Source organism: Leptosomus discolor, chromosome 3 (genome assembly GCF_034619465.1).
Source record: "Leptosomus discolor isolate bLepDis1 chromosome 3, bLepDis1.hap2, whole genome shotgun sequence".
In the NCBI taxonomy this organism is placed as follows: Eukaryota; Metazoa; Chordata; class Aves; order Leptosomiformes; family Leptosomidae; genus Leptosomus; species Leptosomus discolor.
Window position 1 is genome coordinate 70,248,007 of NC_141393.1, and position 22,369 is coordinate 70,270,375.

The 22,369-nt window shown below is 41.6% G+C and overlaps 1 protein-coding gene across 2 annotated transcripts in view; it reads right to left on the reverse strand.

Moving 5' to 3' along the window:
• The window catches only part of KIFAP3 (kinesin associated protein 3), a 70,219-nt gene continuing 47,850 nt past the window's right edge, over positions 1 to 22,369 (reverse strand). For both annotated transcript variants that reach the window (XM_086462480.1, XM_086462479.1), the window contains exons 19-20: positions 19,612 to 19,711; positions 1 to 404 (exon numbers count right to left, since the gene is read on the reverse strand). In XM_086462480.1, the coding sequence (XP_086318606.1) occupies positions 296 to 404; positions 19,612 to 19,711 (209 nt within the window). In that variant the 3' untranslated portion in view covers positions 1 to 295. The remainder of the gene's footprint in view (positions 405 to 19,611; positions 19,712 to 22,369) is intronic.

Sequence of the window (22,369 nt, forward strand, 5' to 3'; positions counted from 1 at the left end):
TATACATAATGTGACACTTTCCAGTCCAGTAGCTTTCCAATTCTTGTTTTCAAGTCACAGAGCAAATACTGTACAAAAATGAGAACAAAGAGCAACCAAAAAGTAAACACTGTCGCTAAAACACTGGACCCAGAAAGGCTAGGTTTCTCTGGAGCTACGCACGCCAAAGGATACATAAGGATGGACCCATCGTGGTACAATCATGCATTACCAAGGGACAGATCTACTGCTGGCCACGCACACGCTGGTTTCTCCAGGGCAGGTGGCAGCATCCTGGACTGCAGAGTGGGCTGTTCTATCGTGCTCCATAGCTGTAGTAGTAAGGTTCGTCCGGGCGGTACCCATACGCAGTGGCTGGGCGGCCAGGAACGCCTGGTGATTGACCAAATCCATCAGCTCCGACGCTACAAAAGAAGAGCAGAAAGAAACTGCAGGGTTTTGTACGTAGGGGAGGCACACTAGCGCTGGCGTCTCCAACTCTTCCTGCCTCAGAGATAATTTTGCAAGCCACCTTCTAGCCCGCACTGCTCTGTCTCCTATTCCCTTGGAGGGAAAAGAAATGCTGCAGAGAAAACAACACAACACCTGTTGAGGAAAAGCTTTCAGGTCAAAGGGAAATCCCAGAAGAGACAGAAGACTTCTATCCTTTCATGGATTTACTAGCAAATCAGTGACTCAGTTTCTCTCTCTGTACATTAAAGTTAACATGTCTTTCAGGAAAGACTTCAAGCATGCTTCTTGCAAAGCCCCCTGGTAACCCTGCCCTACACAGCACATTTGAACAATCTAATTTCCTTCCTTCAGTACATTTCTGAAGCCCCAGGGAAAAGACCAGCTAGAAATGAGAAAGTGAGACTATCTGGCACAGCAACATCGTTCAAAGGACAGTGTTTCTGGTGGGATACAAGATTGACAGCCAAATGGCTGAAAGAGTTCATCATCTACTGGAAAGGCTATGTACTAATGAGACAGAATAATTCAGTTTTCATACAGAACAGCATCTTTTACACCTAAAAAGTGAATTCGATACTAAAGCACAAGAACTGTGTAGGGAAAAGTGGCACATATTTCATGCTCAACAATAACTCTCATGCAGGAGGTAGAGGAAAAATGAACATTGCCTAGGATACTGGATTACTGCCTGTTCATAGTTATGTCACTTCTTAACTTCCACTTCAGTAGAAGGACAAATGGAAAAGGATTCTGATTTATTGTCTGACTAAAGATGCATTGAAAGGAGTTGAACTTCCCCTCTGAAGACTGTCAAAACACAAAGAACCAAAGTGCTTTTGGAGTGGGGAAAAGCTGAACCTCATTACTGCCAATTATACATATGGAACATGGGTTATGCAACAGTCAAGGCTGGGAAAGAATGACCCATCCAGAAGATGTACAATGGGTGGGCCCCAGGCCCTGGCTCAGCAAAAAGCTGGCACTGCTGAATCGGTTGGACTGAAAGGGCTCAGCTGAAGTGGTGAGGGACCACGTCCATCACTGTCCTTGCAAAGACACTTTCCTCGGATTGTGCCTCGTGCACGCCTAGAAAAGGATCCTTGGTGCCTGCTTTCTCAGTTCACTCGTGGGATATGCTGATAATCAAGTGAAGGTGGAAGGTCTGAGGCCAAGATTTGTCCTCTGAGGGATGGGGACACAGTCAACAAGCCAAACTGCAGAGAAAATCATTCTGTTTCACCTGAATGTATCTTGAGAAATGCAGCGCCCTGAAAGTGCTTTACTATTTCCACGTCTGCCTATCTGTGTTTGAATTGGCAATGCCCCTGTCTCACAACTCGTACACAGAGCCACCACTCTGACCTTAAGGCTGATCAGTCCCTTCAGCACAGCAAAGGGAAGCAAAGCAGCAGCGGTGTGTGTACCCTGCGGTGGTGCAAAGCTATGTGAGCACATGCCTCTGGCTCCATACATTCCTCTGGCCACCCACTCCTTCCCGTTATCCAAAGTCCAGTTACTCTTTTCCAAGCCCACTACGAAATGAGCTGGTGTCCTCTGAAGCACCTTCTCCAGGTCCCTCCTTTGTACCTGGCAAACAACAGCTTTCTCATTAGCAGGCTTGAACCTCTAAAAGACTTCTGAAAGAAGGGATCAAGAGAAATCCTGTTACTCTGTATCTGACTCTCGTCTCCAGAAACACCGAACCCTGCACTCACCTTCATCAAAGGACAGTCCCTGCTCCTGCCCCGTTACTGATCTGCAGTGTGCAAAGGGATCAGTCAGACAGGCTGCCCTTCAGTATAGCTTTCTGAGTACAGGCCACAAAGCTCTTCCAAACCAGCCAGCGAGGACCTAGCATGAAGCTGACCAATCTGCTTAGCGGTTCAGAAAACAAACAAGTTGAATAACTACTGTAAAACAATACCGATTCTTTTTTTGAAAGAGTTCTTTCAGTACTGTTAGTACTAGGAGTTAATCACGTACTAAAAGAAGGCGTAGTGGGATTTGGAAGTGCAGAGTCCAGTTTGTTGTGCTACTACAAGTTCCCAGTTGCCACTGATACCACACACATAACGCCGCAGAGCAGGACCCTTTAAAGCTACCTTTAAACTCAGGAATTTCATTGTTTTCTTCCAAAGACCCTTAAAGTACTTTCAGTTGATTTATAACAAAAAGATCTTTTAACAGAAAATGCTTTTCTGGTTTTATTTTTTAATGTTTTTTTTTTCTGCAATGACAACATTAGTTGTGGGTAAGTTGTTTATTCCACCTCCTAACCTTCTGTGAGTCTGTGAATAGGGGCTCTTGGCATTTCTGCTAACTACTGACAACTTCATTCCGGAAAGACCGGGCAGGTGAGCGAGCAGGCTGTGGTGCTGTCGGCGGCTGGCTGCCAGCCGCGCTTGCGGGGGCCGCGCCTTGGCCTCCAGGGGAGGGGACAGCAGCCGCCCCCGGCTCACTGCGGCAGAGGGGGACGCAGCGAACAGCAGCCCGAGGCACCTGCCCCGAAGCAGGACTTGCTTCTTAAATGTGAACGTGGCTTCTCTTGATGCTGCAGAGTTTCCAGATCTTCTTTTGGTCACTCCGTTCTACACTACCGCACTAAAGCGCCATCGGGTTTTGGGAGGGGGAGGCGTAATAACGACGCTGAGCCACGAGGTGGCAATGGGTCTCTATCCCTGCAGGCAGAGCTGGTCCAGCTACTTCCACTGTGGTAATCCTCATTCAAAGAACTTTTAAATGTATTTAAATTGATAACGAGAACAGGGAAAATATGGTTTCAATCACATTCTCAGCAAATATTTTTTTATTTTTATTTTTTTATAAATGTGTAAGTAATTAGGTAAAGATCCCTAGAGTTTAAACTTCGAGGAGTATCAGTTATTTCCAAATGGTTTAGACATATGTTAGTGTCCTGAAGAAAACGGGAAGAGATGGATCAGCTGATAACTGCTTTGGACAGTTAAAAAAAAAAAAAAAGGAACAGAAAAATCACATTAAAACACCTTGATCAAATCACCACTCTCTCCTATCTAAATATTTCTCTTAAGTAAATGAAGGCTTGTCCATGCTTCAAAAAAAAGTTGGCTTCATTTTTACATGTTAGTGCTCTTGAAATATACCAGCTTTGCCTGTTTGATTGTTTGTGCTGGCAGCCTGCACCAAGGAGCTTGTCCTCTTAGTTGAAGAGAAGGCTATTGAACCCCGGAGGTAACCGAGGGGTAGGGCACCAAAATAGCAAACACCCATCTGCAGACTGAAGCCTGGCTTACTCGTGAGGCTGGCACGCTGAGGGCAACGACGCTGCAAGCCTAAACTACAGAGGTGGAGACAGGGGTCCTGATGAATCCTCGCCACTTCTGCCAAGAACAGCAGAGGGGTAGAGCCAGGAAAGATGGTAGCTTTTCGGCTGTAAACACTTGTTGGGTAACGGTTGGCCTGAGCTCATGATTTGTGCCATGTGTTCTTAGATTTATACAAGCACTCGACTTCAAAACTTGCTCCTTGGAAAAACATGTTGTTGGCCTTATTTATACAGCTTCTACAGGGAAACTCAGTGCTCAGCAGAGCAAGCATCAGCCTGTTTTCCCAAAGTTAGAGACACAATTATGCCATCGAGGCAACAACACTGATCCTGGTATTTTTTTCCTCCTGTTAGTCGGCCCTGTTCCACTAGGTACCTAGCAGAAGCACATGCAATCTCCCTGTGGTTGTACAACGGGTACAGCTCACACAACACCACAACTCCCCAGGTAAATTACTTGTGCCATTAATTAAGGCAGTTTTGTCTCACAAAATTGCACGGGTGCACACAGAGACACTGGTGCTCGCTAACCACACTGCCAAGGCACAACTGTTTGCTTGTGCAAAGTTTACCACCACGGCTGGAGCTGATGGAGTTAAACAGTGAACAGCACAGTTAATTACTATGTACTGCTAACCTCAGTTGCTGGTTCATTTTGAGACCCTTTAAAATATGAACTGTGTATTTTACCCCTATGCACTCTCTTAATGATTTGTTTTTTTTAGACTGAAATCACTTCCAGCCATCAGTTATACTCACGGTCTCTACACATGCACTTCTCCAAGCACAAATATTTCTTTTTCCTATTGGTCTGCCAGCCCCTGTCAGAGCAAATTTCACTTTAAACTAAATGCTATGATACTTAAAACCTCTTGGATTACTCAGGCTGCTAGTGTGATCTATGACCTTCCCCAAATGACAGCTGAACTTTCCAATTTGCTTGTACTGCTGGGGAACTGAAGAACACATGCCGAAGAGGAAAACGTTCCTGATGTGCATGAGTGAGGAGAGATTTCTTAACAGCTCTGCTTATTGATACTTACTCCGAGTCCTAACGTCCACATCAATAAGCCCATCTAGGATCCTAGGTGCCCTGACGCAATTTAAAACGTAAAGACCGACCGAGCGCCCCCTCACAGCAGGAGATGCCAGCCAGCATCCCACTGTGTCCACAAAATACTCACTTTCCTTAACTCCCTCTTGCGCCTCAGAGACTAGATAGGCTTTGTGATATGTCTGGAAGACTTGGCAGGCTCCGGCAGGGAGCACACTGCCAGCAACCCTCTGCTGGGGTTCCTGTTCAGGTATCTTTGCTGCTCGTGAGTGCACAGTACAGGAAGAGGCTCTTGAGCTTAGTCTGAACCAGGGTAATTAGCACCTGGGTGCAGACTGACCATGGAGCAAGGCTGCTCTCTGTAAGCTCTCCTGGAGCGACAGACACCTGAGCCTCTCCACACTAGCGTTCACACTGTTACTAGTGCTGGTGATGACAAGTTGCTCTAAACCGGGGACTAATTCCTCCAGCATAAGCAGGGCCTCAGAAAGGCAAGTCCTGGGTCACTGGGGAAATTCTTTGTCAAAACTAACACCTCGAAGGCCAACTTGTAATCTCCCAGTAGGATGCATGGATCTCAGAGTGATCCCAGAAAGAAACACTGCTTGGGAAACAGGCCTGCACGCTCACAAGAGAGGCATGAAGCAGTACGGCAAGAATCGCACTAGACTGTGCTGTAAAACATTGTGACTGCCTGTGCAGGCGAAGGCTGGCCCAGGAAAGGTCTTCACCTTAGATGGTGAAACATCAGTTTAGGAGCTTACACTTCAAGTCCCAAATTTCATCTTTTTTTGTCTATCAGTTTCATGGTTGGTAACCCAAAATGAAAGCAGCCTGAAACCACTGCCCACTGAAAATGAAATCCAAGCTAAACACATACAGTGCTGCCACCAGAGCCACGATTTTGGCTACATTTCTTTTCATCCTAAACCTGTTCTAAATCCTCCCTCCTTACTCTGCACCAACAAGACTTATACCAGCCTCATGTCTGAGAGGCTCTCAGCTACTTCCTGGGGATAATTTTTATAATTGTATTAAAAATAAAATCTATTTTATTAAATAAAATATCTATAGATTTATAGTTCACTGGTTTAGTGCTTGGTAAGACCAAGCAAACACCACTTACAGCTCCAACTGATCAGCAATCCTACCAAATCCTAATGAAGGAATCGCACCCAAAGTTCTTCCTGTGCTCACATGAGCTGCTAGGAGTGTTTATTTGCAGGCATAAAAATGCAGCCCCTGTTTACACACATGGCACCTCTTCTTGCTGCCTCTGATCACACCTGCAGCTTTGCAAAAATCCTCCTGAGCATCAGAGAATGGGGTTTGAACACGGAGGTTTCTGAGCATCCTTCAGAAGCCGGACATCAGTGCAGTTCATTGCAACCCCGCTGTTTCCTCTGTACCTTCTCCCTTTATACACCTTACATTATTATTTCTAAAAACCACCGTCTTCACTCTCAAAACATCCCCCACCTCACGCCAGGCAGGGATTCAGAATTTTGTACAGCACACCCGTGAAAACATACGGTACAGCTGATGACATGTGGTACAGTTACCATCCTATATCGCCTTATAAACTCTCATGCCATAAACCCCTGTAATCTATAATGCTGTATAAAGTTCCCGTGTACAACAGACAAAACAAGTTATGTTCAGATGAATGCTGAAGGCTGTATTTTTCCCCTCAGGAGGTACCCAAGCCATAGAAGTGGTGCACCAGTCTCTAATCTCGAGACAAGCACAGCATTATAACCTGTACAACCAAGATGCAGCTTATTGTTTGTAATACTTGCCAACAGAGACACAGGAGTTTGCCAACAGCAAAGTCTGTATTTTTTTCTCTCCTCTCCGTGGGTTGGTTTGTTGTTTTGGTTTTTTTTTTTGTTGGGTTTTTGTTTGTTTGTTTTTTTAAATGTTGATGGCAGGTGCTGGACTGTAGGTCAGAGCCAACAATTGCAGTGCAGGACAGTATAACCATGTATGGGCTGCAGTGGGGGCTGCAGTCCTGGTAGCCCAATTAGGAGACCCGTTAGCAAATGCTGCAGCTCCTTCCCCCTCCACAGGTTTCCTCTGTGCAGAGACCAGGGTACAGGCAGGCAGGGGGAGCTGGGGGCATCTGGGCCCTGGCCCATTGTACAGGGAGGATTCAGGCACGATGTGCACCCAAGGCCCAGAGGTGGGAATTGGTTTTGAATTCCATAGAACAAACACAGACCTCCAGCCTCTAAAGTTATCTTCAGGTCAGAAATATTTAGCTAGTCCTTTGCAGGTGCCAGCTAACCACCATGCTCAAAGCCTGTGAAACCCAGAGATACCCACTGTCGGTTAAACACTGGATGGGATACCATTTTCCTTGCACATGACGGAAGAGTGGAGGGCATCAGGAAGTGGCATACGGCTGGTTGCTTTTTCCCTTGCTTAGAGTCTAGCAATTGAGAAGATGATCCTACTTCTACATGCCAGCTACCTCTGGTTTTGCTTCACTGACCATAAATCTTCAGAGAAAGAGCACAAACCATGGGTTATGGAGCAACAGCATACAACTGAGAAGCCTTAGAAAAACAATGTTTCTTTATATAATGTCCTGTAACTGTAGATTCTCCCACTACTGGTAATGACGTTAAACTATAAACCACAAGTCTCTTAAATTCTGCCTCTCATGGCCCAAACTTTCTCTCTCCCCTATCTGGGAAGCTTTTTTCCCATGCTTTCTATCCCTCAAGCTCAAGTGGGAGGAGAGTTTTGTGACAGGGACTGCGACTGCACACTGCAACAAATACGAAGTCCATCTCTATATTAGCTTTGAATATTAATGTTCCTTAAATAGTAATACTGTATCTGCTCAAAAGGTAGAATCTGTCAGAATGAACCTGTGCAATAATACTTTAGCTCCCTTGTGCATCATGATACAGCTTTTATTGACATGATCATGTCTCTCCTTCCATGTGATCCAGCCTTCTTCAGAGCACTGAATGACTTAAAGTTTCCAGTTGCTTCTGGACTTGGTGCCCAGTTGTATCTCAGCACAATACTGCTGTTTCTGCAATTTAATTATAAACAAATGCAAATCTCACAATTGTGGAGAAATGAGCACTGCGTCCTCTGTGTCAGGCTCCAGCTATGCACCAAGCAATGAGCATGCCAAAATTCACTGGTGGGGAGGCAGCATTTAAAAAAAAAAAAGTATTTCCCAACTGAACAGTAAGAAAGCACTGAACGAAAAACAAATGACCTTGCTTAGCCAAATTCAGTAAGAGCCTTGCTTGAAAGCTGTAGAGCTTGCCATCCCAGCTCTGTGAAAGCAGCCTGGGACTTGGGCTCAGTTTCTTCTCTGTCAGTTACCTGCTGTGTGATCCCGGACAAGTTGCTCCTTTTCTCCATGACCTCAGTTTCCCATTGGAGTATTGAAAGAAAAAACAGCCCAGACATTAAAGACGGCAAGTCACAAATTTGAGAAGACTCAAATTCGACTGATGTAGATAGAAAAGACTTTTGCGTATTCTGTAACACCCCCCAAAGAGGAAAAAAAGAGTATTTCTTATCTGCTAGAAAAGCAACCAATCCAGAATACAGCCAGGGGGCAAAATAGCAACTCGGGAACTCAAGCTGTTTCATATAGCAGTCTCATTTCTTTGAAGGGCATTGGGATAACTTCACCCTCACCCATGCTCACAGCTCCTCCATGTCAACGGGGAGTTTCTCAGCTATTCTCTACAGGATTTGTTAAAAGGTCAAGTGCACAGTCATAGCTGGAATGGAAACCAAGAGTTCTGACTTTCCATATAAGGCTGACAGAAATATCTCCTGTGCTGTTGGCTCAACAACTGGCCAAACCCACTGATTAGATACATCCATTTCTTAATTAATTTTTAAGAACTAAAACAAATAAAAAAGCCCTGAGGAGAAGGCAATAAAAAGCAAGATGCCCTTTCCTCCCCCTCTCTCCTTGCACAGTCCAAAGTATTTCTGTCAACTCCATAACCTGAAGAGCACATTGCCTTAATCTTAAACTAGTAATATGTCTGGCTTGGGAAGGTTTCAAGCATCTCTCTTACTGAGGTCCAGCAATGGCAGTGTTATGTTTGGTACAGAAGCTCCAGGCAACAGTCTGAGCAGAATAAGATCCTGAAGTGGCAGCTTCATAGAGGTGACTGGTATCACTGACTACATCAGCTCAGGATCTAGTCCATGTCTTCCACTAGGCCTGCCCATTTCCAGACAGAAAGTGTTTCTTGCTTCCTGTGCTAGGCTATAGAGCAGGGTTGCTGTGAAAACGTACTCTGAGATAAGCAGTTGAAGCAGAAATGCAAGTTTTCAGTGCCCTGCATTGAAGGGCTCCTAGCTGGAGAATTACTGCTTTAAATATTTATAATACCAGCTCCTCAAGTCCAAGCACTGCCACTCAGCTCTGTGCTTCAATATAAATGGGGGAAAAAGTTCCCCTTTGTGCACAAATACCCAGAAAAGCCGTACCAACAGGTTACTGGCCAATAGTCATGCTGCCTCCAGGGCTCAGCGCTAAGAACCAGGCAACGCAATGTGGATGATAATCCAGATACTGGAGGGAAGGAGGGAGGGAGAGTCAAAAAATCTGTTCTGCTTTGACTTACAGCTGCAGGCAATAAAAGCTTTCAAAGTCTTTTCTGAAAGTTAACATTACTAGGGGATTTGCAGTGTTCACTAGAGCACACACAGCAAATGCAATTGGAGCATTATTGCTGATGAATAAACTTTAACTATTTTTTACCACCGTAGATGATTGTCCAGATTTCAACCGCTTTTATATATGAACACAGGGCTCTAGTGAAACTTGTCAAAATGTATCCCAAATCAGTGATCATTTTAGTATAAACCAAGGAGGAAGTAAATCTCAAAGTCTCTTACTGCCTTCTTTGTTAGGGCTAACACTGGAGATATTAGGGACAAGCCAGATAGGAATACAGATGTGGAAAATTTTCTTGGAGATCTATACCTTGGAGTAGCATTATTATGCAAAAATTTCAACTTTAACTAAATGAACAAAAAATAAAATGTTTCCAGGCCAAATGTTGGGCAGAGTCTCTCGGAAAAAAATAAAACTTAAAAAACTAAAATCCCAGAAGGCAAATAAACTCTAACTTGTTTATTATTTTTTTAAATCTCACAGTTAAAAAAAAATCTTCTAGTTTTCCAGAGGGAAGAAAAAAGGGTGGTTCAGTCATCATACTTGAATGGCTGAAGCTGATAAACACAGTTTCAGAAAGTCAATTTTTAGAATCAAAACAATTTTAACTACGCAAAGAAATTAATTTGATATGTTACATTAATTTTTATACTACAAACTCATTGGCAGCACATGTTCAGTTCAGAAAATAATCTTAAGATATATCCCACTGATATACGGGCCTTTTTAAAACTACTCATTGTAGGTTTAATTTTGAATCCTGTGAGCATGCTTATACACAGCATACAAAACACCCTTCACTTTATTACAGTTTTAAATCTTTCTTCCAGGTCTGGCCTTGCAACCACTTGTCTTGATAAAATAGGTCACTTGAAAAAGGAAAGCTCAATAAAATGAATTACAAAACCAACAAGATTAAACTGATTGTGCTGTTTTTGTACAGTGCAGCTGAATTCTGCAAATATGCTGCTGGCTGTGGTTTGGCATTTAACAGCATGCGATCAGTGAGAAGGAGGAAATTTTATTCTCATTAACTGTTGCAGATTTACTGCAGTGAAAAAGGGCTATGTAACCTGAGAAGTGACAGAATGGAAAGATCAAAGCAGCAGTCTGGAAACTAAATAAACCTTCTGGCTACTTCCTGCAAGGAAAATTCACTCTGGCAATGTAAAACAGAGTCCAGTTAAAAACTACTCTCAGTTTTATGAGCTGTCACAGCAGCTTGAGTGGTTTGGACCAGTCAAGTTTAGAACATTATATTTCCTTGTTTTTGTCTCAGATACTTCTGTAAGCAGTTTTATAGTTTCTTTTTCTTTTTTTTTTTTTTAAAGAGAAAAATAAAATTCTTTTCTTTTGGTTGAAATCGAGAAGGTCACAGCTAAACTCATTAAAACCAAGCAGGTCTTCATTTGCACATTCCATTCCCATTTACTACGTTTTAATATTTTACTTGGAGATTTATAAGCAATGTACATTTGCTTTAATAACTCTTCCGCATTCTGTTCGCTTATTGTTTAATATAAGTGCAAATCAGTTTACAGAGCCCAGATGGCTTGTAACCAGGGAGCCAGTCTATTCCTAGTAGCACATCTGGAGGGACTAAGAGCAGCAGACAGAACGTGGGAATTAATTAATGTTACATTTCAGAAGAGTCAGACCCAGGTTTGGAGGATTTTTTGGTAAGATATTCCAAAGGACTTGAGCTAACTGCTACAGTGTTTTGGCATTCTTTTAAAATGCTTAACAGCCACCTAAACCACGTTGGTTAAGTGAAGCCAACTGCAGGTGGAATACAATAAAATAAAAAGCAACCAAAAAAAATGTAAAGAAGTGACTGCAAGCAAAAGAGGCCCAAGTATCCTATATTCCAGAAGAGCTGAAGTGCATTAAAACCTCAATGCCAACTCTCTTCCCAAACGGCATCTGCAACTTGCTGAAAAAAAATGGCACCTTTAAAATATTCCCAGGCAAGCTATTTCATCTCTTAGCATACTAGTGTAATTGTTCAGAGCAATTCAACAGCTCTTACAGTAAATGAAACAAGTGCAACACGATCCTTCACGATTACGGACCACACACCTTGGAGGGGTGGGGTGGTCCGGTCACTGGGGCACTGAGAGAGCAGTCAGGAGAGCACTGCTCTGCTCCAGGCTCTGGCACCTGACGTTGGATGAGGAACTTTTCTCCCTGCCTTCAGCTCCCAGCCCATCTTGGCTGTCAGCTCTTTGGGGCAAGGACTGCACGTTGCACTGTGGGCATTGTCTGCATGGTGGGGCGTACGAGGAGAGCTGCTTGGAATCTTCTCCTGACACAGTCTAAGAACAGGATAATAATAAACAAGCACTCAAGCCCATAAAAAAAAAAAGTTGCTGTATACAGAATATTGGATATAAAGAACACTGTCCTCATCTGGATATTCCCAAATTACAGGCAGTGCTGGGCCCTAACGCTTTAGTGGTGCAGTCTGCACGGATCTCCAAACCCTGGGAAAATTTCATTGACGAACATTGGTCATAGAGAAAAAGCTCCTTCCCCTTGAATAATCAGACTACAGGTCTTCAAAAATGCTACAATAACTGTCCGCATAACAGCAACATAATTTGGTCAAATACATATTAGTGACAACTAAACTGGATCACAACATGATCAGGTTGCAATATTTAGTTTCTATAAACATGGCTTTGAGAAGAGAGTATGAAAAAATTAATAAAATGATAGCTAGCAGGGAATATAACCACTACCTAAAACAACAGGGAAAGGAAAGAGGTAACTCTAGTTTAGTACTGGTGAAGAAACAAACTAGTATACACTAGACACAAAGAAATTCAAGCTCACATTTAAAAGCTCTTAGCAATGAAACACTCTTGTTCTGGAAGCACCACTCCCACATTGAAGTACTGAAGGAAAACAACTATACAGTGAATTTTGATTTAGGCCATGATCCAGGATCCGAAGAAATCAAGTGAAGTCTTTCAACAAGCTTGACCCAGACTGTGATCAAAACCCTCCAAAAGGCAGCAGTTCCTGCTTCCTTATTACTATCTTTTAGATGCAAGATCTTAATGACAAGCGTATGTACCACCTGAACAGGCACTGATGAACAAACAGAAACTTACCTGCCTGTTTCACATGAACAGTCGATCAATGCTGCTTTGTCCAAATGAGACGTGTGCTTTATCTCTGTTATGTGGAGCCACATCAGAAATTTAGTGAAATCCTCCTGACCACATCCAGTTCAACTTCTTTAAAACTAAAGATGTTGGCACTTAGGACAACAGAGTATGATAAAAAAGATACGACTCTGCTATGACTAACAACATTTTTGTGGGATTAAAAAAAAAAAAACAAAACCAAACCAAAAACTCCAAACAAAAAAGTGCCCCTTATTTGTCGCCAGAAACTTCATGGGTTCTGGGCTTCTCTTTAAGGCCTTTTCAAATGCGTTTCAGTGGGATTTACAATTTGCTAATACTGATGTGTGATAAACTAATAAAACCTGCCTACAAGGTTATAGGCCCAATTTACCAATAAAACCTAATTCAATTCTCTTGGGAAATGCAAATTAAATAATGTCCAAATGGTAGAAGCTGAGTACAACACTGCTGAACACATTGCAAGGGCAAAAAAGGTTTTTTGTTTTGTTTGGGTTTTTTGTTTGTTTGTTTGGTTTGTTTTTAAAATAAAGTTTAAGTGTGGAAAAGAAAAAGTAATGCACAGAAGTGTGAGAAATATCACTATGGTAAAATGTTTGAAAGTAGAATCAGTCTATTAGCTTTTTTTTCCATTAATTAAAAGACATTATACTCACTGTATGTCCACCTCTAAGACAGGAAAGCATTACTGCCTCTAATCAAGTGATGAGGAAAGAGATGTGGATACTTTTAATTCTCCTGTAGCACAGACCCCCCCTAAGAACATGGTTTTTTATCTAAGCTAATCTTCTCAAGAGCCATAAAACGAAGTTTCTTCTGCCACTGATTGCTGCAAAGGGTTGCCTGAGGCAGCTCACTTTTACTGCCTACTAACATATTAGATTTTCGCCTTCAGAGGTAGCCTGCAAGATGGCATTTAGCTGCTGAAAGGCTGGGAAGGGAACGTTCAAACTTTTCACACTACTGAGAATACAACGTGGATGAGAAATACTCCATAGCAGGGTCACCAACTCCTTCAGTCCTCTCCTTAGGAAGAAGGTTCTTTATAATCAGCAACACAACCTGTACAGTTTAGACATCAAAGCAAGGAAGAGATTAAATCCTAGCTTCAATAATTAAGAACAACACGTGACTGCTTTCAGCAAATCTAACTGAAGATGAGAATCTATATGGCAGATAGCTATAAATGTTGATGTAGGATATAAGTTATAGGTACAACCACTTAAAAACATTTTGACAAACATTCACAAAGTGAGCATTTGCCAGCACCTGCTGCAGTTCCTGTACCTGACCTGAACAGGCGCTATTCAGCTGTGATTCACGACTGGGAATTCACACCACACTGCAGGAGCCAACATGAATGGAAGGCCACAGACCTAGGCCTTTCCCCCATGAAAATCACATCTGATTTTCATCAGGGTACACAAGCAAAACAGCCTGTGGATATGACTATTCTTGCCATTCCACGTGGACTTTCAGCACATGCAGTCATTACACGTGGGCAGCTTAGCTAGAGATAAGCTAAGTCACAGTAACAGTCTTTCCTGTGCTCCCACCAGGACCTACAGCCACGTTCCTGAAGCCCACATCACCACAGTTTCCATCCACACAAGACACAACAGCTTGGTAATGCATGCCTACACCTGCCAGCAACAGACACGGCTTAACTGAAGTTAGTGCAGAGCAGCCTGCAAGGTCCTGGCTCCATATACTTTGCTCACAAAGCAGCACAATGACCTGCCACGGCAAAAAGAAGAAGCACAGCTACAGTTTTAGGCTGTAAAACCATGGCAAGAGGAAAGATGTTCCACCAAGGACAGAGACAGACAGTCACCCCATAAAACTGATTTTGTTTGACGTGCCAAACCTCACTGCTTCCTGGGAAGAAGCTTCAATCAGATCTCTGTTGAGAGGAGATGGGAGCGCACACGCTGCGGACAGCACACAGAGAAACGCCTCGTCTTAGTGAAAACAAAGATTGTGCAACGGCAGCTCTGCTACATTTTATAACGAGGTTAAAGGATTCTGTACTGGGGAAAACTTCCTCAGGAACAAAAAAAGTTTTGGCTAGCTCCAGCAATCCTCACTATTAATCTTTTTAAAGCTACAGACACAGAGGATTTGGGAACTCTGATGAAGACATTAACAAAAAAAATCGGCTTTTGCACTTAAAAATTTGTACCATTATCTACTTATAGCTGGGAAAGGTTAAAAAGTGGTCTCTTCCCCAAAGGGTAAAAAAAATACTGTGGATCCCTATTACACGATATTTAGCCATCACTATTATGTTTATGTCTTAAGAAAGTAATTAGTCTCTAGAAGGCGATTAAAATTTGATAAATGACCATAGATTCTTGAAGATATCTTTCAGCTGGTCTTTATCCCTTGCAGCTCAGACACTAAGCTGTCATCACATTAGCCAAAGGTGAGGGATTTTTTGTTTGCTACAATCATAAAACTTTCACTCTATATTAAGAGTTATCAGAACCAGGAGCCTTGAATACAGATTTTAATAACAGATGAAAATTTCAAATCTATGCCTAATGCCCATCTGCTTCTGAAAGACAGTAAGATGATTCAACGCTGGTAATCTAATCACAAAAGTCTTTTCCTAGCCAATGAAAAAAACCTGGATACAAGCTGTCAAAACAACCTCCTCAGCCATGTATTTTCTGCTGAATGGAAAACATACCTTACAATCTGTTTGCATCCTGCTCCAAACCTTTGAGGAAAACAAGAGATGCTGTTTATGTGTTTTATCACCACTTCTGTGTACATTATATTCTGAAATAGTTCTATTTATAGACATCATACATAACAGCACAACTCCACTAAGAATATAGTTCAGAACTAAGAGCTGTAAACTAAAGCTGCAAAACACACAAGCTGGATCACCAGAAACAAAGCATTTCTATTTCTAACAATGCCTTGGATCCCTAAAGTGAGGATGGCAGTATTAGAAAAACAGCAACCTTCCAGGTCTTCACTTATGTGCTGCTTCTCGTTTATGCTGACAAGTACCAGAAACAACAATTATCCCTGCTTGCTTCAGGATATGTCCAGAGTATCAAGCATGCAAGGAAATCCCCAAACTGAATTTAGGGCTAGATACTTGTGACAATTCCTTTCAAAGTTGTTCTGTACTTCATGATGCAGGAACTGACCATGCAAGGCAGCATTCTCAACTCTTGACAGTTGTCAGTACCCTAGGTTTCAAAGGGAAGTCAAGAAACCCTGTGAAAGGAAGGCAACATCTTTGAAAAATACACCCCCTAAGATACTCCACCTAATTCACCAGATATAAAGATGTTCTTACTGCTAATACCATTACTTCATGTTTCCCTCTTAAACTGTGAGGGGAAAACACTCCCTATGTGCTAACGCAGTGAGCGCAGGTGCCTATGAATCCCTTAACTTCTTTAAACTTCTGTTTTACTCCTGACTTCAAAAAAGGACTTCCCTACCTGCCTAAGACTGTGCAGCAGGTCTCGGTATGTAGGTCCAGTGTCTCCTGGGACAGGTTCTCCACAGGAGACGGTTGTGATATCCCTGCTGGGTTACAGGAAAGTCAACCACTTCATCGATTACACATCTGGACACAGCTGCTGCTCCAGTTCCCCTGAATTTTCCTGAATGTAACACGGTGGAACTACAATGGCAGAGGCTGCCCCGGAGCTCTGCTAGAACTAGCATCCTGCAACCAAGGAAGCACGTGGTTTTCACTATCTGCTCAGTGCAGTGTAACTGCTATAACAATCTAACACATGGCAGCTGGTGTGGGCTGAGCTCCCTTGCACAGGTATTATTAAATATTGCTTACAGGGAAGAATCTTCAAGGTGACTTGAGTTTTGTTGTGGTTTGGTCCAAAAAATGAGGTTGGTGATCAGAACACACTTAAGCCCTGGTAGCGCACTGGGGGCACCAGCACTAGTTCAACACTAGCTCAGCTTCTCAGGGACATGCAGGCACTAAAAAAGGTAAGTCCTTCTGACTGAGTAGTCAGGCTCTCCTCCTGGAGGCAAGGGGAAGTCCTCATCTAGTCAGGATCAGGACTTGAGCACACTGCAAGGGCAGGAAATAACCTCAGAGAAATTAAAGAGGTAACGTATCATAAGTCTTCCTTATAGGAATGTAGAAGGGAGAAGAAAGGATTAGATTATTCAAAGTTGAGTAGCGAGAAGTTGTCACCTACCTCAAATTTCACAGAGTGGTCTTAAATGACAGAAAGGACTCCTTCAGAAATCACCCCATTGCTTAGCAAACAACTGTTTCTAGCACAGAATTTAAGTGTAGTATAAAAGACCAAGACCAGAAGACACAGGCAGAACAAATAAATGTATACAAGTAAAAAAGTATAACAAATGAAAAGACCAAAAATGTGTATCTACTCATTATTAGGCCATCTCTCTTTGAACTCACAGAAAATGTTACTAGTAACTGACTTGCTAGTTGTCTATGCGAATAACAACTCAGCTTTCTTTAAAAAAAGTTTCTGAAAACATATTCAAATATTAATAATAGAAAAATGAACCATTTTTATAACAAAAATCTTGATTTATTAAAAGCTGGAACTGGTTAAAAATAAATCCTTGACATAAGGTTCTTGTTAGCTTTAAACTGTAAGCATAAAAATACCCTAGAATTATGTTTTGGTATGGATGAAATGTACACTATATAACACATAAAAAGAGCATTGACTTGCTGCTATTATTTTTAATTAGGCTCTCTAGCACGTATGGTTTTACCTTCCAACACCAATTCGAATTTGGGAAAAGGGAGAGTCTGACTCTCCAAACTCCTGGGACTGGCAATTCCATGGCTCATGCCTTGGAGCACTAATGCATTTTACATTAGCTCTAAGCATCAGGAAATCCTGGCTTCTGGCGCCAAGAAGTTCAAAACGATAATGACACACATCTGAAAACTAGGATTCGCCATTCGACTGCCAGTATCTATTCTATCAAACAATTCAGTGCCGCTCTGTTACAAATAGAACAGAACATTTGCAGCAGTCCACACTGTTTCCAATTAGACTGTGTGTCTGGACTGCAGATAAATCCATGGAGCATATGTATCAAAAAAAATCTTCCTAGAAAACAGAATTCTAATGAGAAATCTGAATATTTTCAGAGGCTATCATCAATGGGCAATTACCAAGCTTGTCGTTAGCTAAACTGCAGTTTTCCTCTGTTTTCTTTCTTGAGGTGAGCCTCCAAAATGCCTCGAGACATTACAAGAAAGTTCTACAAATACTTAAGTTAACTAGGGATACACTGGATGTATTTTGCTACTCATTTTAGTTGAAATACAATCAGACTAAAAAGCAGCTTACTAACATAGCTCCCTGATAAGAACTGAAGTTTGAGTTTGATATCAAATTCAAGTTGATGTCTACTTTAACTTTTAGCCAAGGACACTCAAGATTATTTTTTTTTTCCCTCAGCTGAAAGCTTTCTGGCAAAACAAGATCATCTTGACTGGAGCTATATCTAAGTTTATTGGAAACAAAGGAGTCTGCAAGCTTCACCCTACACACCTTTCCCCCCACCTCCACAGGGGCATGGAGACTGTTGGGACACATACCCATATAATGTTCTGGTTAATACAGAAATCTGTTACCTCCTGGGTTGTGTCTCTATTTTAAAGTTGAAAATGGTAAGTCATATAGTAAGACCCCAAGAGTAGCATATAGCTCACACGTCCCTCAGTTTCTCTATCACCTGCATGCTCTGAAATGAAGGTTGTGCATTTGGAAACGACCAGCGCCAGGATCCCCTTCCCAAACATAGGCTCCATGCCAAGGCTTACACAGTAGTCTGAATTTGATCCTTACTGAGTATAAACACTTCCTTTTTCCAAGAGGATCCATTTCTTAAGTTCTACTTTTTTTCCTGATCTGAGCATTTCAGTTATTTTAATTTATTCTTAAAAATGTCACCACCATTTCACCCTTGCTGAATGCTCAGCTTTCTGGTGCATCACAGGCAGAACAAACAAACAAACAAGTGTAACCATCCACTGCCCTTTAACAATTAGGAGAAGCCAAATTAAGGGAGAAAAACCTTTTTGTACATACTGTGAACTACTCGCGTTTTACAAATGGTGACTAAAGTTGCAAGTGATGAAAATAATGTTCTTCCTTTGGAAAGAAACAACTTCAGCCACAGGGCTGGGCATCTCCAGATAGCATCCTGTTAAAGGGAATTCTGTACCTTGACTGTAAAGTGTTTGGAATATTTCCTGCTAATGAGTGCACATAATTCATGCTCTATAAAAGGCATTTCCTAAACGCTACAGGATCTATGAAGATTTCATTCTTTAAAATGAATCTTTTCTATTTTGAACTCATGGGAGATGTCTACTTAGAAATTCAAACTGGAACAGCTTGCTAACATTCAGAGGAGAGATCATTTACCAGAGGGGGAATTCAGAGAAACATCTCCCAAAAGTCAAGCCGACAACTTTTGCTCATCTAGCAAATTTCTGAAGTAAGTTGCCATGAGTAATATAACTGAGAATACCTTGGGAAGACTTAGGTTGGGGGGGGAGGGGCACAGAGAAACCCAACCAAAAAAACCCAAACCCATGGAAATGGTTTTGGCAGCTGAGAAACTTATTTTTAACAACTTAAGAATATTTGAAACAAAAAATGCTTCTACATAACCAACATCTCAAGCCTCTCTAGATATTTTCCAACAATATCTGAATAGTATTTGAGTAATTGTCATAACATGTAGGTTCTAGCTTTACTTTTTTTTCTACAGCTTTTGGAAAGCTACGATGTATTACAACATGTATGTTAATATGTTAAAAGAAACACGTAATTCAGAAGACAGACTAGAACTGCTTTTTCAGTGTAAACCATTCCCACTGCTATGAGGGCAAAACCAGTTGAACACCACAAATGAAGCCCCATAAAAAAAGAAACTTGAATAGTCATTGTTGGTTTAATTGCGTTCTTTACAAACAGCAGTTTACCTGCTAGGGAAGGGGTGCTGCCCAACGAGGTCTCCATTCTGAAGATGGTAATCACTGAAGAAATCTGGACTCACTGCTCCCTCGGGGGCTATCAGGCCATCTATAAAACCAAGAAAGACACAGTGACTGTATGAAGGAGCACGACTTCAGAACAAGTGGATAACACAACCTGTGCTGGTCTCTCAGGAATTCATTAGCAACTTGCAGTATTTCTGAGGGGAATGTCAAGCAACAATAACACTGAAAAACAGCAACTTCAATTACAAAGAAAACCCCTACTGGGACTCTAAGTAGCTCAGCCTACTTCCCTGAAAAAAAGCTGTACCTGAGAAATAGTCTCTTACTCCTTCTTCCTCAGGCCTGTAAAGGTTCTGTCAAGACCCAACTTGTCTGCCCCATCATGAAAGTGAGCTCAGAGAAAAAGTAATGAGAAGGGTCAAACCATTAATCTGGGCCAGCAGCATAAAAGTAGAAAAGCAGCAAAGGTCTTAATTGCTCAAACTCTACCCTTCATCACCGTATCTCTTAAAACTGGTTAAGAAAAACATGAAAGCAACTTCAAATCTATTTCTTTCATCTCCCCCATATTTTAATGTCTTCTAGTTATTTCCTAAAAAGGCCGTCTTTTTACACGATATCCTCTCCAAAACATAGATTACAGTTTTCTTTTGCTTCCTTTATATTAAAACACTGGCATATGATGATGCGGACATTTGTAAAGCCATAAAGGCTTCACAGTCTCTGCTTGCTTTATAGGGTAGAGAAGAAAATCGGGGGCTAACGTTTTCCCTCTGTTACATCAGTGTAAATCCAGCGTGGCTTTGAAGTCAAGTCAGTGAACTGACCCCAGCTGAATGAGAGCCCAGCTTAACTCTTTCCAGTCCCCATTCACAAAACACATTTCTTGTTACTAGTAAGGGCACAGTTCTTACTTGGTAATTAGTATTAGGCTCTAATCAGATAAAACAAGTTATTCCATTTAAACAGTCCCTGCATTAGTTTGTCTCCATTACCGTGTGAAAACAACCCCAGACCTGTAGTGCAGAAAGCATCCCCAGAAAAACAGGGCAGAAACAGGTACATCCAGACTGATACTTTAATAGTTTAACAGAGGGGAGAGAGAGAGATTCCTAATGACTAGGAAGTTACAAATGCCATTCCACTTTAAAGAAAAAGAGATAAGATCCAGGGAGTCACAGGCCACTTAGCTTAACCTCTGTGGTTTCAAAACTACTAAAACTGCCTGTGCAGGAAGCAGTGGAAAGTTACTTACAGACAGAAGAGCTTAGAGATGGTGACTCAGGCATCCAAACAAATCTCCCTGTGCTTTATGAATTTACCTGATGTTTTTTGAAGATAATATAGTGACAAATGATAAAAGGAACAGAATTGACACATCTAGATTTCTAACAGACGTTTGATGAGGTGCGATAGAGGTTCATTTAGAAGATAATACCTCGTGGGAAAGTGACTCAACACAACGAAACAGACTGTAAATGAAAAATGCTAGCCATGATCAGACTACATTTGAGCAGCATAAGATAGCTGTACATGGCTATATTCTAATTGTATACATGTGTATACAGCATGTGAAAGAGTATTACTTGACAAGCAAGTAATCTGGCACAGATTGATATTACTGTCTTTCAGCATAATCAGCGAGACACGAGTGCTCTGTGATATCATATGGATGTAAAATGACCAAAGAAGAGGAAGGAAAGGTCTACTGCCTATTATTAACACCTGTGCCAAGTATTCCTATCTCATCACCTATTCTGTATTTTTCACAGAAAAGAAATGAGGGGGAACATTAGCACTTTTATACCTGCAGCACTTCAGATCAAAACCAGTCGATTTAAGCAACTATGTCTTTTAAACAGTCAGGTTTGGTTAAAACTTATTCGAAAGCAGAGAGACTTAAAAATAACATCTATCTTTATATTAATAAAGCAAGCACTACATTTTAACTCTGAGGCTAGAGCTACCACTACTTAAACTGTCTTCAATCAAGAGTGCTAACATTCAAACCATAACACTCAGAGTTATGGCTCGTATGAATTTATAGGAAAATGAAAGCACATGGATAGCATCAACTGCCTATAATATGATTACATAGTTAAAGGACATCTGTTGCTACGTACATTTCAATGTAAATTAGGGTTATGTACTTTCACAGCAAGAGAGACACCAAACTCATGAAGGCAACTTCAGAGATCCTACCAACTTTTTCATGTAGGTTTAAATTACTACGCAAGAGAGATGTTGGTATATCATTGCAGTAAGGAACTCGCCATCACTGAACTCAAGAACTATTATGGCTGGGGCGGACTTGTATTGAGTGTCAGCCATCAGTGCAGGTCGTTTCTAAAATTATCAAACTGAAATACAAGCATTTAATTTCTGACTGCACAAAGATTTGTATTTTTGTTATTTTTTGACTAAGTAATGCTCTGTCCTTCAGAAACCCAAATGTCTACTCCAATTGGTACAACGATCCATAGCCTTTTCAAAGGAATATTATGTCCCCTCTGGCCACATCTCAAAAGTATAAATCCAGCAGACTTCAGAAGCACACCATTCTGGCACTTGTTGGAAGGAACCCGAGAAGTAAATCTGTATTTTGAACATAATCACCTACTCTTGTACCTTTAAAAACAAAAGCACTTTTGAAACATCTGCAGAACATATCATTGGAAATCTGCCTCTCCTTCCTGGTCAAATATCAATTCCAACACAAAAAAAATCTTTGTTCAAATAA